The sequence below is a fragment of the Macaca nemestrina genome, chromosome 11 (genome assembly GCF_043159975.1).
Source record: "Macaca nemestrina isolate mMacNem1 chromosome 11, mMacNem.hap1, whole genome shotgun sequence".
NCBI lineage: Eukaryota > Metazoa > Chordata > Mammalia > Primates > Cercopithecidae > Macaca > Macaca nemestrina.
Window position 1 is genome coordinate 22,265,892 of NC_092135.1, and position 17,308 is coordinate 22,283,199.

At 33.4% G+C, this 17,308-nt stretch overlaps 1 protein-coding gene across 2 annotated transcripts in view; it reads left to right on the forward strand.

Moving 5' to 3' along the window:
• Nucleotides 1–17,308, forward strand: part of LOC105492585 (thrombospondin type 1 domain containing 7B) — a 900,526-nt gene that overhangs the window by 283,832 nt on the left and 599,386 nt on the right. For both annotated transcript variants that reach the window (XM_071072671.1, XM_071072672.1), the window contains exon 3: nucleotides 110–920. In XM_071072671.1, the coding sequence (XP_070928772.1) occupies nucleotides 110–920 (811 nt within the window). The remainder of the gene's footprint in view (nucleotides 1–109; nucleotides 921–17,308) is intronic.

A 17,308-nucleotide genomic window follows, 5' to 3' on the forward strand; every position in this document is an offset into this window, starting at 1 on the left:
ATAATTTTATACTGGTTGTGTTGGAAAGTGTGTTAATTGACTTCTACTTCTCTGTGAATTGCTGAATGTAATCTCTGAGTAATTAACATCCTTGGTTTTCTGCCTGTAGGTCCCTGGGGAAGGTGTACAGGAGACTGTGGTCCCGGAGGAGTCCAGAGTCGGGCAGTGTGGTGTTTTCATGTTGAAGGGTGGACAAGTCACCTGTCTAACTGTGGTGAGAGCAACAGGCCTCCAAAGGAAAGAAGTTGTTTCCGAGTCTGTGACTGGCACAGTGACCTCTTTCAGTGGGAGGTTTCTGACTGGCACCACTGTGTCCTCGTTCCTTACGCTCACAGCGAAGTCAAGCCTCGGACTGCAGAGTGTGTGACAGCTCAGCATGGACTGCAGCACCGGACGGTGCGCTGCATTCAGAAGTTGAACCGAACTATGGTTGCAAATGAAATATGTGAACACTTTGCCCCTCAGCCTCCTACAGAACAAGCTTGTCTAATTCCTTGTCCCCGGGATTGTGTGGTATCTGAGTTCCTACCATGGTCCAACTGTAGCGAGGGATGTGGGAAGAAATTGCAGCATAGAACTCGCGCGGTCATAGCTCCTCCTCTCTTTGGCGGTTTGCAGTGTCCAAATTTGACTGAGTCAAGAGCCTGTGAAGCTCCCACTTCCTGTCCTCTTGGGAAAGAGGAATATACATTTAGCCTTAAGGTTGGACCATGGAGTAAATGCAGACTGCCTCATCTTAAAGAAATTAATCCAAGTGGAAGAACTGTTCCGGATTTTAACTCTGATTCAAATGAGCGAGTCGCCTTTAAACATCAAAGTTACAAAGCACATCATCATTCGAAGTCTTGGGCAATAGAGATAGGTTATCAAACCCGGCAGGTTTGGTGTACAAGAAGTGATGGACAAAATGCTATGTTAAGGTAGGAGACCTTTGATGCTTGTATTTGATTCACCTAAAATATTTTATTTTATACAATTTTATAAAGCTTCTTAGGGAAAATGGCAATCAGCTTTATAATTTGGGTTTTTAGAAGTTTCGTGTAAGAAATTTTTAATTTCACTGGGAAGTTTTCGAAATTGTATGGTTTAGACCAAGCTGTATTCTAGCATTCTTGTGTGATTAGTAGTGCAATTATATGTATAGGGTAAGTCACGTATTTCTACATTTTATCAAGACAGTAACCGGTATGAAAATAGATCTGCCATTATTACAGTAATAGAAGACTGAGAGGCTTCTCATAATGATAAAAAATCAAGTTCAGTTTCAAATTTGGGATATGAATTATGTAAATATTTTTGTTTTTCAAAACATTTGTGCTTTAAAATTTTGTTTTTGTTTACTTTTGTTTTCACTATTATCAACATTCTTTGACATCTGTGTTGTACATTTTTTATACTAGCAATAATACCAAAAAGTTGTTCCAAGAGTGCTTTCTTTGACATTATTTTGATAAAGATGTTAACCTGTGCAAGCCGTAATTAGAATGACCTACTGTGGAAGACATAAACTATTAAAAGCAATAGCTTAGGTTGCAAATTTATGCTTGTTTTATTTTAAATTGTAGTCTAAAACATCATGACATAAACTCCTAGAAATATATTGAAAGTAATATTTGCTTAATTTCCCCCCAGGGACTCTTAAATGAAGCACTGGTGTATTACTAAGTTTCTTTCAAATTAAGGTACCTTTCAATAGTACTTAAATTACCAAACAACATAATGCTTGTCTTTAGAATTAATCATTCTCATCAGTTGCTGCCTTCTTGGGATCTACAGCCAGCCCGGAGATACCCCGAAGACTACCACTGTTGTTTATGAACAAATGTGATGATTTTTTTTTGTCCATTTGACTTCCCAAATGAGTGTATTTTATCCTTAATGCTTCATTCTGATTTATGCCATATGAAATTGGCAAGTCCATTGAAGAATGATTTGCAGCTTTTTATTGCCTACTTCTTTGAAGCCCAGATTAAGCAAATGATTCATGCAATTTGTTTGAATGTGTGTGGGATTGTGTAAATACATTGTTTTCTTAATACTCCATACTGTATTGCTGAAGTGAGCATTACATAGAATCTTTTCATTTTGTTTGCACATCTTTGCAATGTTTTTCTTTTTTAATAGACTATTTTCAGATCAATTTTTACATTTTCGAAAAAAATGAAAGTACTGAGAGTTCCTGTATACTCCCTCACTGTCTCCAATATATAGTTTTTACCTGTTATTAACATCTTGCATTTGTGTGATAGTTTTGTAAACAAGCATTTTATAGTTACATACACAAACATTGAGTGCATAACACAGTTCAAATTGTGTTCCCCTCCCCACATTTATGTATTGAAATTCTAACCTTGAGTGTGATGTTTTTAGGAGGCATGGGGCCTTTGGGAGTTAATTATGTCGTGATGATGCAGTTCTCATAGAAGGGATTAGTGTGCCATGAGAGCTTCCTCTCACTCTCTTTCTGCTATTTGAGGGTACAATGTGAAGTCAGCAGTCTGCAAGGCAGAAGAGAGACCCCACCAGAATGTGACTATGCTGGTGCCCTGGTCTCAGACTTCCAGCCCCTAGAACTATGAGAAATAGATTTCGGTTGTTTTTTAAGCCATCCAGCCTCTGGTACTTTGTTATAGCAGCTGAATTGACTAAGACTAACTGTTATAAAAATAAATACCATAATTTTGGAATTTAAATGAGAAATTTATTTCCACAGTTCTGGAGGCTGGAAAGTCCAAATTCAAGGTGTGTCTTCATTTAGTTCTTGATGAAGGTTGTCTTATTGACTTAAAGATGGCCATCTTCTTGCTGTGTCCTCACATGGTTGGAGAGAGAGAAAAAGGAGAGCACTCTGTGTCTCTTATTATAAGGGCACTACTCCCATCACAAGGGCTCCACTCTAATGACGTGATTACATTAGAAAGTTCCCATGTTCAAAATGCAGGTTAGAGTTTCAACATTTGAATTTTGGAGGAACACAATTCAGTGTGCAGCAGGTACATTTGTTATAATTGATGATCTAATATTGATACATTACTATTAAAAACTATAGTTTACATTGGGATTCACCCTTTGTATTGTACATTCTATAGGTTTGACAAATGAATAATGACATGGATCCACCATTACAGTACTATACAGAATAGTTTTACTCCCCTCAGTATCCCTTGTGCTCTATTTACTGATCCTTCCCTCTCTCCCTGAGAACCCCTGGCAACTACTGATCATTTTACTGACTGTCTCCTTAGTTTTGCCTTTTTAAAAAATGTTGTACAGTTAGAATTATATATGTAGCTTTTTCTCGTTGACTTATTTCACTTTGCAATATGCGTTTGTTTGCTCCATGTCCGTTTGTGACTTGGTAGCTTATTTCTTTTTATCACTGAATAATATTCCATTTTGTGGTACTATAGTTTGTTCATTCACCTATTGAAGTACATCTTGGTTGCTATCAAGTTTTGGCAATTTTGAGTAAAGCTTCTGTAAAAGTTTATGTGTGTATTTTTTTGTGTGTGTGAACACAGATTTTCAAATCACTTGGGTTAATATAAAGTAGTGCAATTACTGTATGATATAGCAAGAGTATGTTTAGTTTTGTAAGAAACTACCTAGCTGTCTTCCAGAATGGTTGTGCCACTTTTCATTGCCACCAGCAATTAGTGGAAATTCTGTTGTGTCATATCACCAGCAGTTGTTGTCAGCATTTTGGAGTTTTGCCATTCGAATAGGTGTGTAATGGTATCTCATTGTTTTAAATTGCAATTCCTTAATGACATGTGATGCTGAACATCTTTTCATACACTTGCTTGCCATCTGTATGTATTCTTTGATAAGGTATCTATTCAGATGTTTTGTGTATTTTTTAATTGAGGGGTTTTTTTTGAGCAAACGTTCTCTTATTGTTGAATTTTAAAAGTTATTTGCATATTTTGGATACCAGTCCTTTATCAGACATGTGTTTTGCAAATATTTTTGACAGTCTATGATTTGTGTTTTCATTTTCTTGACAGTATTGTTCACAGAGAAAATATTTTTAATTTTAATGAAGTCCAACTTCTCAATATTTTTTTAAGGATCCTTTTTTTTGGTGTTGTTTAAAAATATCACTAAACCCAAAGTCAACTAAGCTTTTCTCTTATACTTTCTTCTATGAGTTGCATAATTTTGTTTATTATATTTAGGTCTGTGATTCATTTTGAGGTTTTTTGATGAAAGGTATAGGGCCTATGTCTGCATTCTTTTTTAAAAAGGTTATTATATGTTCAGTTGTTCCAGCACCATTTATTGTAAAGAATATCTTTTCTCTATTGAGTTTCCTATGCTTTTTTGACAAAGATCGGTTGACTATGTTGGTATGAGTCTATGCCTTCAATTTTTATTCCATTTTACTATCTATTATTTGTTAGTAACACAGTGTTATAAGTAATGTAGTTTTATAGTAAATCGTAAAGCAGAGAGGTGTCAGTCTTCCTAATTTTTTCTTCTTATGTGTTGGCTTCTCTGAATCTTTTGCTTTTTCATATAAACCTTGGAACTACTTTTTGATATCCACAAAATAACTTTCCAAGATTTTGACTGGGATTGCATATAATGTAAGATCAATTTGGGAAGAACTAATTATCTTGATAATACTGAGTCATCCTATTCTGGTACATAGGTTATCTCTCCATTTATTTAAATCTTGTTTATTTTGTCAGGGTTTTGGAGGGTTTTCAAAAATATATAACTTGTACATTTTGTGTCAGATTTATATTAATTTAACTTTTTTGATGCTAACATAAATGGTATTGTGTTTTTAATTTCATATTCCAATTGCGTATTACTGGTATAACAAGAAAGCAGTTAACTTTTTATATTAACCTTGTATCCTACAACTTTGTTATACTCACTTATTATTCTGAAATTTTCATTACTGTAGTTGTTGACTTTTTGGGATTACCTACATGAATAAGCATGTCATCTGCAAAAAAAAAAAAAATATATATATATATATATATATATATATATAGCTTTCTTTCCAATTTGAGTATGTTTTGTTTATTTTATTTTCTTGTCTTCATTAGCCAAGACTTCCACTGCAATGTTGTACAGGAGTGATGAGAAAGGACACTCTTTTTTTGTACTGTGAAAGAAATCTATGCTCTGTTAAGTGTTTTGTTAACTATAGGTTTTTTTGTAGGTGTTTTTGATCAAGTCAAGGAAGTTCCCCTTCATTCTTAGTTTTCTGAGAATTTTCCTTATAAATAAGCATTAGATTTTGTTAAATACTTTTTCTGCATCTACTGATATGATTATATGATTTTGTTCATTAGCCTATTTATGTTATGGATTACATTAACTGATTTTCAAATGTTGAACCAGCTTTGTATATGTGGAATAAATCCCACTTAGTTGCAACGTAAATTCCTTTTATATAGTGTTGGATTTGACTTGCTAGTATTTTATTGAGGATTATTTCATGTATGTTTATGAGAAATGTTGATCTTTATTGTCCTTACTTGTAATGTCTTTGTTGTGGTGTTAGGGTAATGCTGCCCTCATCGAATGAATTGGAAAGTATTTTTGAAAATGTTTTCATTTTCTGAAAGAAATTGTTGAGAATTGGTATAATTTTTTCTTGAATGTTTGGTAGTGAACCCTCTGGAACTCTGGCTTTCTGATTTGGAAAGTTACTAAATACGGGTTTAATCTCTTTAACAGATATAGGACTATTCATATCATTGATTTCTCTTTGTGGGTTTTGCTAGATTTTGTCTTTCAAGGAATTGGCTCATTTCATCTAGGTTATCAAATTTAGGGACATAGAGTTGTTCATAATATCCATTTTTCCTTTTAATTACTATGGTATTATTAATATTACCCTTCTTATGTTTCCAGTATTAATAATTTGTGTCCTCTCTCTTTTTTTCCTAACCTGGCTAGAGGTTTATTAATTTTATCAGTGCTTTCAAAAAACCAACTTTTGGTTTTGTTGATTTTTTTCTATTGACTTTTTTTCTAATTTCATTGATTTTGATTCTGATTTTATTATTTCTTTTCTTCTGCTTACTTTAGATTTAATTGCTCTTCTTTTTCTAGTTTCCTAAGGTGGAAACTTAGGTTACTCATTTGAGATTTCTCTTCTTTACTATTAGATGCATTCAGTTTCCTCAAGCCCTTTCTCTTTGTTCCACAAATTTTGATAATTTGCATTATTTTCATGTAGTTCTAAATATTTTTGCATTTCTCTTGAGATTTTCTTGATCCATGTGTTATTTAAGAGTGTCTTGTTTAATCTCCATATATTTTCGGGTTCTCTATTTTGTTATTAATTTTAGTTTAATTCCATTGTGTCCTGGGAGCATATGTTGTATGATTTCTATTCTTTTAGATTTGTTAAGGTGTGTTTCATGGCCCAGAAATATGGCCTATCTTGAATATTTTATGTGAACTCAAGAAAAATGTGTGTACTCTGCTGTAGTTAGATAAAATATTCTATAAATGTCAATTATATCCAGTTGATTGATGGTGCTGTTCAGTTCAACTATGTTCTTACTGATGTTATTCCTGATGGATCTGTCGATTACTAGAGAGGAGTGTTGAAGTCTCCAAAAACAATACAAAATTTGTCTATTTGCAGTTATAGCAGACTTCGCCTTACATATTTTGACACTCTATTGTTAAATAATACATATTAATGATTGCTATATCTTATTGGAGAAATAATCTCTTTATTATTATGTAATGCCCACACCCCCTTAATCCCTGACAATTTTCTTTGATGTAAATTCTCCATTGTCTGGAATTATGATACATACTCCAACTTTTTTTGATTAATGCTAGCACAGTATATCTATGCTTACTGACAAAAAATGTATTCATCTGTCTTGTAGATGACATATAATTGGATGCTGTTTATTATCCAGTCTGAGAGTCTTTTAATTAGTGTATTTAGACCATTTATGCTTAAAGTAAGCATTAATACAATTGTATTAATATTTACTGAGGTCATTATTTTTCATTTATTGTCCTTGTTCTTTGCTCCTTTTTAATTTTAATTTATTATTTTTATTTAATTTTTAGCTTTTGTAGGTGCATAGTAGGTATATATATATTTATGGGTTGCATGAGATTTTGATACTAGCATGCAGTGCATTGTAATCATATCAGGGTAAATGGAGTATTTATCACAGCAAGCATTTATCCTTTGTGTTATAAACAGTTCAATTATACTCTTTTAGCTATTTTAAAATGTACAATTAAATTATTTTTTACTATATCACTCTGTTTTGCTAGCAAATACTAGGTTGTATTCATTCTTTCTAACTGTTACTGTGTACCCATTAATCATCTTCATTTCCCGCAGTCACCACTACTCTTCCCAGCCTCTGGAAACCAGCCTCTACTCTCTAGCTCCATGAGTTCAATTGTTTTAATTTTTTGTTGTCACAGATAAGTGAGAACATGCAGAGCTTGTCTTTCTGTGCCTGGCCATTTAACTTAATGACTTCCAGTTCCATCCATGTTGGTGCAAATGACAGGATCTCATTGTTTTTTATAACTGACTAGTACTCCATTGTGTATATGTACCACATTTTCTTTATTCATTCATTTGTTGATGGACACTTGGGTTGCTTCTAAATCTTGACTTTTGTGGACAGTGCTACAGTAAATATAGGAGTGCAGCTATCTCTTTTATGTACTGATTTCCTTTCTTTTCTGTCTGTACATAGCAGTGGGATTGCTAGATAGTATGGTAGCTCTATTTTTAGTTTTTCGAGGAGCCTCTAAACTGTTCTCCATAGTGGTTGTACTATGTTCCAACCAACAGTGTACAGTGATTCCCTTTTCTCCACATCCTCGCCAGCATTTGTTATTGCTTGTCATTTGTATAAAACTCATTTTAACTGGGATGAGATATCTTATTTTAATTTTGATTTACTTTTCTCTGATGATCAGCGATGCTGAGTACCTTTTCATATGCCTGTTTGTCATTTCTGTGTATTCTTTTGAGAAATGTCTATTAAGATATTTTGCTTATTTTTAAATCATATTATTATATTTTTTTCCTGTTGAGTTGTTTGAGCTTCTTATGTAATCTGGTTATTAATCCCTTGTTAGACAGGTAGTTTGCAAAAATTTTCATTTATCCTGTGGATTTTTTCATCAGTTTGTTGATTGTTTCCTTTGCTATACAGAGGCTGTTTAACTTGATGTGATATAATTTGTCCATTTTCTCTTTGATTGCCTGTGTTTATAGGGTATTACTCAAGAATCTTTGCCCATTTCAATGTGTTGAAGAGTTTCCTCAGTGATTTTTTGCAATCATTTCATAGTTTGAGGTCTTGGGTTTAATTCTTTAATCCATTTTTATTTGTTTTTTTGTATGGTGAGACATAGGGGTCTAGTTTCATTCTTCTGCCTAGGGATATCCAGTTTTCCCAGCACAATTTATTGAAGAGACCGTCCTTTCCTCAGTGTATGTTCTTGATACCTTTGTCAAAAATGAAATCATTGTAGATGTTTGGGTTTATTTCTGGGTTCTCTATTCTGTTCTAATGGCGTATATGTCTGCTTTTATGGCAGTATCATACTGTTTTGTTTACTATAGTTATGTAGTATAATTTGAAGTCAGGTAATGTGATTCCTCCAGTTGTTGTTGTTGTTGTTGTTGTTGTTGTTGTTTTTTCAGGATAGCTTTGCCTATTCTGGGTCTTTTATGGTTCCATATGAGTTTTAGGATTGTTTTTGCTATTTCTGTGAAAAATGTCATTGGTATTTTCATAGGGATTGCACTAAATCTATAGATTACTTTGGGTAATAGAGACATTTTAACAATATTGACTCTTCCAATCCATGAACAAGGATTATTTTTCCATTTTTTGTGCCCTCTTCAATTTTCTGCTTTGGTGTTTTATAGTTTTTGTTGTGGAGATCTTTCACTTATTTGGTTAAGTTTATTCCTATGTATTTTATTTTATTTGTAGCAATTGTAAGTGGGATTACTTTTTTATTTCTTTTTAAGATTGTTAGCTATTGTCATATAAAATGCTACGGATTTTTATATGTTGATTTTGTATCCTGTAACTTTACTGAATTTTTTTTATCAGTTTTAATGATTTTTGTGGACTGTTTTGGTTTTTCCAAATATAAGATTATGTTATCTGCAAACACGGATAATTTGACTTCTTCCTTTCCAATTCGGTTGTCCTTTATTTTTTCTCTTGTCTGATTGCTCTAGGATTTTCAGTACTATGTTAAATAGTAGTTGTGGCAGTGGGCATTCTTGTTGTTTTCAAGATCTTAGAGGAAAGGCTTCCAGTTTTCGTTTTGTTTATTTCCTCTCTTCCTCTGTCCTCTCTGATTTTAATGGAACATTTTATGTTGTTTGATTTTTTTTCTTCTTTCTTAGCATATCAGTTATACATATCTTAAACATTTTTTAGTGATTTTCTTAGAATTTTGCAATATACATTTACAACTAACCAAAGCCCACTTTTAAATAACACTATATACACTTTACGGGCAGCATAAGTATCCTATAACAGAGTATTCTGAATTGCTGTCTCCCGTCCCTTACATCATAGCTGTAATTTATTTCACATATTTATAAACTATAATCACCAAATACATTGTTGCTATTATTTGAACAGATTATTATATTTGTTAGATCAATTTGCATATAAAAAATAAATGACATTTTATTCCTTAATTCCTTTTCCAATTGTCAGTTTTTGTTTTTCTAGATCTGAGTTTCTAACCTATATAATTTTCCTTCTCTCTGAAGCTTTTTTTAAAACATTTTTTTTCAAGCAAGTCTATTCCTCAATTTTTATATGAGAAAATCTTTATTTCTCCTTCATTTTTGAAGTATAATTTCATTGGATATAGATTTAGGTTGGTGAGTTTTTACTTTTTTTTTTTTTTTGAGATGGAGTTTGGCTCTGTCTCCCAGGCTGGAGTGCAGTGGCATGATCTCGGCTCACTGCAACTTCTGTCTCCCAGGTTCAAGGAATTCTCCTGCCTCAGCCTTCTGAGTAGCTGGGACTATAGGAATGGGCCACCACGCTTGGCTAATTTTTTTGTATTTTTAGTAGAGACGGGGTTTCACCATATTGGTCAGGCTGGCCCCAAGCTCCTGACTTCAAATAATCTGCCTGCCTCGGCCTCCCAAAGTGCTGGGATTACAGGCGTGAGCCACTGCACCTGGCCCAGTTTTTACTTTCGATAGTACATAATCTTCTTGCTTGCATAGTTTGTGAGCAGACGTCTAATGTAATTCTGTCCTTCCTTCTCTATAGGTAAGGTGTGTCTTTCCCCCTCTGACTTCTTGAAAGAATTTTTTTCTTTGTCTTTGATGTTCTTCAGTTCAAATATTGTATGCTTGGATGTAGATATTTTTGGTATTTACCTTGCTTAATTTTCCCTCAGCTACTGGGATCTATGATTTGGTGTCTGCCATAAATTTTGGAAAATTCTTAGCCATTATTACTTTAAACATCTCTTCTGTTACTTTCTCCCTTTATTTTCCTACTGATATTTCTATTATGTGTAGTTACATCATTTGTAGTCCTACCATAGTTTTTGGATACTCTTTTCAATCTCTTTTAATCCTCTTTGAATTTCAGTTTTAGAAGTTGCTATTGACATTTCTTCAAGCTCACGGATTTCCTAGACTCCATCCAGTCTGTTGATGAGCCTATCAGAGGTACTTTTTAGTACTTTACAATGTTTTTGATTTATGCCATTTTCTTTTGATTCTTTCTTAGGGTTTCCATCTCACTGCTTACAATACCCATCTGTTCTTGCATATTGTCTACTTTTTCACTAGAACGTTTAGTATGTTATTCATAGTTGTGTTACATTTCCAGTCTGATAATGCTAAAATCTCTGCCATATCTGAATCTCATTTGGATGCTTACTTTAGCTTTTCAAACCACTCCTTTTGTCTTTTAGTGTGCTGTGTAATATTTTCTTGAAAGCTGGACATGATGTACCGGGGAAATAGAACAGAGGTAATTAGACCTTTAGTGTGAGGTTATGATGTTTACCTGACTTGGAGTTACACTGTGTTTGCTATAGTTGCAGGTGTCAGGGGCTAAAAATCTCCTTTGGTATCCTTGTTTTTGTTCGTTTTCTGTTGTATTTTTTTTCTTTTCTGTTGTTTTTGGGTTTTCTTAGAGACTTGTTTCTAAATAAGGTCTGAAACAGGCAATTCTTTTTTCCATTGTAACCCCCTAATATTATTCAGGAGCCCTATTCATGATTGTTAAGTTTCAGGAGTCAGGGAAAGAGTCTTTTGTCCCATGATTAAGTTCTAATATTTTATTAAGCCTGTTTCCAGACTGACCTTCACAAATTCTACTCAGTCTCTTCCCATTTTTCACTCCCAACTTAGGTAAGACAAGAAGGCTAGAAGGGTATATGCCTTCTTTTATATCAGAGTCTGGTAAAACCCTAGTTTGTTAGGCTTTTCGTAAGATAGCTTCCTGTGAGGGCAGAATTAAGAAAAACAGAATTCTCTTGGTGTCTTTCAAAATGCCTACTTTTACTTTTCCCCTGCTGAAACATGAAGAAAATTATTTCTTATCTTCACTGTGAGAACCTGGCAGGGCTGCTGAAGGTATATTCACAGAAGTATAGGGTTCCCACTAGAACTGGGCTCCCTTAAAGTTTTTAACTGTAAAGATTATAGACACTGAGCCTCCAGGAAGTCGTCAATCATAGTTTAAGTTTTCTACTCTGGTCCTGGTTCTAGTAGTGGTTTCTTCTCCTGGTTTTTCTCTACTATGTTGTGATTCTTTGTATATGCTTCTCCTATTTTGTAGGCAGCCATTTTCTCTATGACTTTGATTCTCTGATGGATCTAAGAAGAGTTATTGATTTTCAGATTGTTTAGCTTTTTCCTTATTGTGAGGAAAAGAGTGACAACTTTGAAGTTCCTTACATGCCAGAATGGAAACCAGAAGTCACCATTATCTCTTTTGAGTTCTAGACAGCGTATTGAACCAAACCATTTTTCTTTAAATTATCATGTCATGAAACCTGTAACTCTCATTTAGTCTTCAAAGGACTATGAAATGACTCATATACTATCATAAAATAATTAGGTTTTAGGAAAATATCATGTTAGATCAGGACATTTCTACGTCTGTAACTTTCATTGCCTAAAACAAAAATGTTAACTCTTGACAGTTATGTGATCACATAGTTGACATTGCTGTCTCATTTCTGTCCAACATGATGAACTACGTTGGCATACTCCACCAGGATTTTTTGCTAAAAGGCTCAAATTTATTTCTGAAAAGTGACTTTTTTGTGTATTTGATGCTTTCAGAAAATCATTAATACCTGTGTACACTTACTGACTTCTAGGATGAACTATAGATTTCCCTAAAATTATTATAATTTGTTCTAAAGTACAGATTCCTTTTACTCTGTTCATATGTCTAATTTTGGATCTGCTTCCTTTTGGTAGTATCTGTGAAACTGTAGGGACAAATGGTATTCTATGTCCTCTGTTTTGATTATGGCTCCTGTTGGTTATTATGTCATTTGGAATAGGAAGAGCTTGTCTTTACTTCTATAATATAAACTCGTGTTTGTGACTTTTTGAAAGTCGCTTTATCAAGCTAGGACATGACAGAGCTTTAATTAATGCCCTTTACTAGCTATCTCATTGATTGCTCTGTCTTTTGATAATCGCCTCAAGCGATTTTCTTTTCACAGTTATATTTGCAATGTGGTAGGCAGTTGTATTATTCTTGCTGCTACTCTGCTCTCTCATCATTGATTTGCTTCTTGTGCTTAAAGATCTTTTGCTTTTACTTGTCTCAGTGCACGTCCTAATTTTTCTCTTTTATTTTGACAGGAGTTTCTCTGAGGTTCCATTATTACATTTAAAAATAGCTGTCATATAGTCTGTTCATCATTCTTTCTCATATGTCAGTGATGCTATTATTGACTTTTTATAATACCTTAACTTGTGAAATGAAATAGTCTTCTCTCTTCTGTTTTTGTTTTTGTTTCACCTTGTTTCCTTTTTATTTTTTTGGAGTAAAAGTACATCTGAATTAAAATATCTGAGCTATAGACTAGGAAGACTGTTTATATAAATCGGAAAGTGATGCATACTTATTGTTTGGGTGAATAAAAATCAGATCAATGGGTTTTACTTTTACTTTGATAGAGAGGAACATTTGGTTTGGGCATCCTTTTAAGAGCTATGATTATTTGGTACATGTTAACCATCTTTCAATTCTCAGACCGCTTTTGTTAAATGAATGCACTGTGACTTCCTCATTAAGGACTGACTGAAGGATAATACATTTTAAGACGATTTTTTAAAAAGCCGTCATCTCTAAAGCTCACTCCTTATTGTTCCCTTGTTTTTTGTATCTACTGTTAAAGGAGATTTACATTTTACATTCCTATTCCTCCTTAAACATAAATAAAAATAAGTCCCCAAACAACACAAATATTTTTCATAATTTGTTCTTTGAAAATAGTAGAAATGTATATATTTATACGATTTCTACTGTAAATGTATATTACATATAAAATATATAACCATACATATAAAACATATATATAACTATATATAACATATATATCTGTGGAAATATATATATAGTTGTTTTGTTGTTGTTGTGTTGGTGGGAATGGAGGATTATTTTCCAGTTATAGATTTTTATTTCCCCCTCCACATCCATATTGATTTAATTTTATTTTTGTACATATTGAACATTAACATGTTTCTAAAAATAAAATATATGCATAGTTAGAGGAGTGTCACTCATCCCATGTCCTCTACTCCTTGCAGATAACCAGCTTCCTTATTTTCCATTTTATACTTTGTGCTTGTCTGTATCTTCCTATTTCCTCTTGTTTCTTACACAAAAGGTAGCAAGTTATATAATCTCTTTTTAATTTTTTTTCACTTAACATTTCCTAGGAATTAGTTCATATTAGCTAATCAGGGTCTTTTTCATTCTTTTGTTACAGTTGCATAGTACTTCATTGTGTGTGTGCAGCCATAGTTTATTTGAACAAATTCCTATACTTGGGCATTTAGGTAGTTTTTAATAATTTATAATTATAAACAATTTTTTCAATGTACAATCTCCTGCATGTATAGTTTGGTATTGTTGGAGGTATGTTTTCAGGGTAAATTCCTAGAAATGTGATTGATGGATAACAGGATAAATGCATACAAGTTGTGTTAAATATTGCCAAATTCTCTTTTATAGTGGTGGTACCATCCTCACATTCTCACTGCAACTTTACAGATACAGTATATTGTTAAGCTTTTGAATTTTTGCCATATGTGAGAAGTTGATATCATAGTAGAGTTTTTGCTTGACATTTCTTTTAATATGCACAAATTTCAATGTTTGCTTATATATTTTGGGGCCATATTTATAGCTCTTTTGTGAATTTTCTGTTTTTGTAGTTTGCTTGTCTTTCTATAGGAAATGTTTTTGCCTTCATTTTCAAATCTTTGTATTTAGAGACATTACTCATATATCTCTGATATACGTTGCAAACATTTTCTCTCATTTGGACATTTGTGTTTTGACTTGGCTTGTAGTGATTCTTGCCATGCAAAAAATTTAAAGAAAATGTTTACATAGTCAAATGTATCACTAATTTCTTTTTTTTCCTCTGGAATTTCAGTCATGGTTATAAAGCATTTTCCCACAACACACTTAAGTTTACCCATGATTTTTTCCAAGGGTATGCATAATTTTATTTTTTTACATTGGAGTCTTTGATCATTCTGGACTGTGTGTGGTGTGTGGAGTAGATATAATTTTATATTTTTCTGAAAGTCTTTCCAATGTGTTCGTACCATCATGAAAAAACTCTGTCTTTGTCCTTGTGATTAAGATGACGTATTTTCACATATTAGATACCTATATATATTTGGATTTCTTACTACACTTGTATTTCATTTGTCTGCCCTGTTGTAAACTGATTCCACACCATTTAAATTAGACAGGCATCACCAGTATGTTTTAATATCTGTTAGTGCTACTCCCTCCTAATAGCTATTCTTTTTGTGTGTGTTTTCAAGCTATTCTTATAAGATAATTTTTTCATATAAAGTTTAGGATTAACTTTTCTAGCTCCACGAAACAAGCTCATTGGAATTTTTTTTGTGATTACATTAAATTTATAAATAAACTTGGAAAGAACTAAAATCTTGATGATTTTGAAATGACCTGACCAAAAACAAGGGATATATTTTTGTGTCAAGTCTATTTTCGGATCTAATAGAAATTTTTGAAATAGTTTTCTTTATAGAAACCTTGAATACTTCTTGTTATTTTCTTAAGTATTTTATATTTTTGTTGCTCTTGTGGATGGAGTTTTATCCATTTTATTCTCCAACTGGTTAATAGAAAATGATATTGAAATACGCTTGCTAATTTTATAACATGCTAGCTAGTTCAATTTTTTATTTGAATTATTTTTTATCATTCTATAGTAGTTTTCAAATATAATGTTATATTAGACAATAGAGAGGTTTTATTTCTAATTTGTATGCCTCTATATGTGTTCTCTAGTTTAATACATTGAGTCCAGAGAAATGTTGAATAGTAGTTAAAGATAGTGAGCATTCTTCCCTTTCCCTAATCTCACTGGGAATGCCTCCAGGATTTCCCCACTAAGTAAGTACTTATAAGTTTCATATCACTGCTGTAACAGATTATTACAAACTTAGTGACTTATGAAAACACACTTATTATCATATAGTTTTGGAGGTCAGAAGTAAGAAAAATGAATCTTACTAGGATAAATCAAGTTGTTGGCAGGGCTGCATTTATTCTGGAGGTTCTAGTGTATAATCAGATTTTTTTTTTTTTTTTTTTTGCCTTTTCCAGTTTCTGTAGGCCGCTTGTGTTCTTTGTCCAGCAGTGTAGTTTCTTCAGATCTCTCTGATTCTGATCCTTCCTACCAACATCCCTCCTTCACTTAAAAATAACCCTGTGATTACACTGGGCTCACCTGGATAATCCAGAACAATCTTTCCATTTTAAAATCCCTTGGGAAAACTGGCTAGCCATATGCAGAAAACTGAAACTGGACACCTTCCTTATACAAAAATTAACTCAAGATGGATTAAAGACTTAAATGTAAGACCTAAAACCATAAAAACCCTAGAAGAAACCTAGGCAATACCACTCAGGACATAGGCATGGGCAAAAAGACTTCATGACTAAAACACCAAAAGCAATGGCAACAAAAGCCAAAATTGACAAATGGGATCTAATTAAACTAAAGAGCTTTTGCACAGCAAAAGAATCTATCATCAGAGTGAATAGGCACCTACAGATTGGGAGAAAATTTTTGCAATCTATCCATCTGATGAAGAGCTACTATTCAGAATCTACAAGGAACTTAAACAAATTTACTAGGAAAAGAACAACTCCATCAAAAAGTGGGTGAAGGAATTAACGGACACTTCTCAAAAGAAGACGTTTATGCAGCCAACAAACATATGAAAAAAAAGTTTATCATCATTGGTCATTAAAGCAATGCAAATGAAAACCACAATGAGATACCATCTCATGCCAGTAGAATGGCGATCATTAAAAAGCAGGAAACAACAGATGCTGGAGAGGATGTGGAGAAATAGGAACACTTTTACACTGTTGGGAGTGTAAATTAGTTCGACCATTGGGGAAGACAGTGTGGTGATTCCTTGAGGATCTAGAACCAGAAATACCATTTGACCCAGCAATCCCATTATTGTGTATGTACCCAAAGGATTATAAATCACTCTACTATAAAGACACATGCACACATATGTTTATTGCAGCACTATTCACAATAGCAAAAACTTGGAACCAACCCAAATCCCCATCAGTGATAGATTGGAAAAACAAAATGTGGCACATATACAACATGGAAGACTATGCAGCCATAAAAAAAGGATGCATTTATGTCCTTTGCAGGGACATGGATGAAGCTGGAAACCATCATTCTCAGCGAACTAACACAGGAACAGAAAACCAAATACTGCATGTTCTCATTCATAAGTGGGAGTTGAACAACGAGAACACATGGACACAGGGAGGGGAACATCACGCACCGGGGCCCATCGTGGGGTGAAGGGGCTAACAGAGGGACAGCATTAGGACAAATACCTAATGTAGATGACGGGTTGATGGGAGCAAACCACCTTGGCACGTGTATCCCTATGTAACATGTGTATCCCTGCACGTTCTGCACATGTATCCCAGAACTTAAAGTATAATAAAAAAATTTTTTAAAAATCCTTATTTTAATCACATCTGGAAAATACACATAACACAGGTTGTGAAGA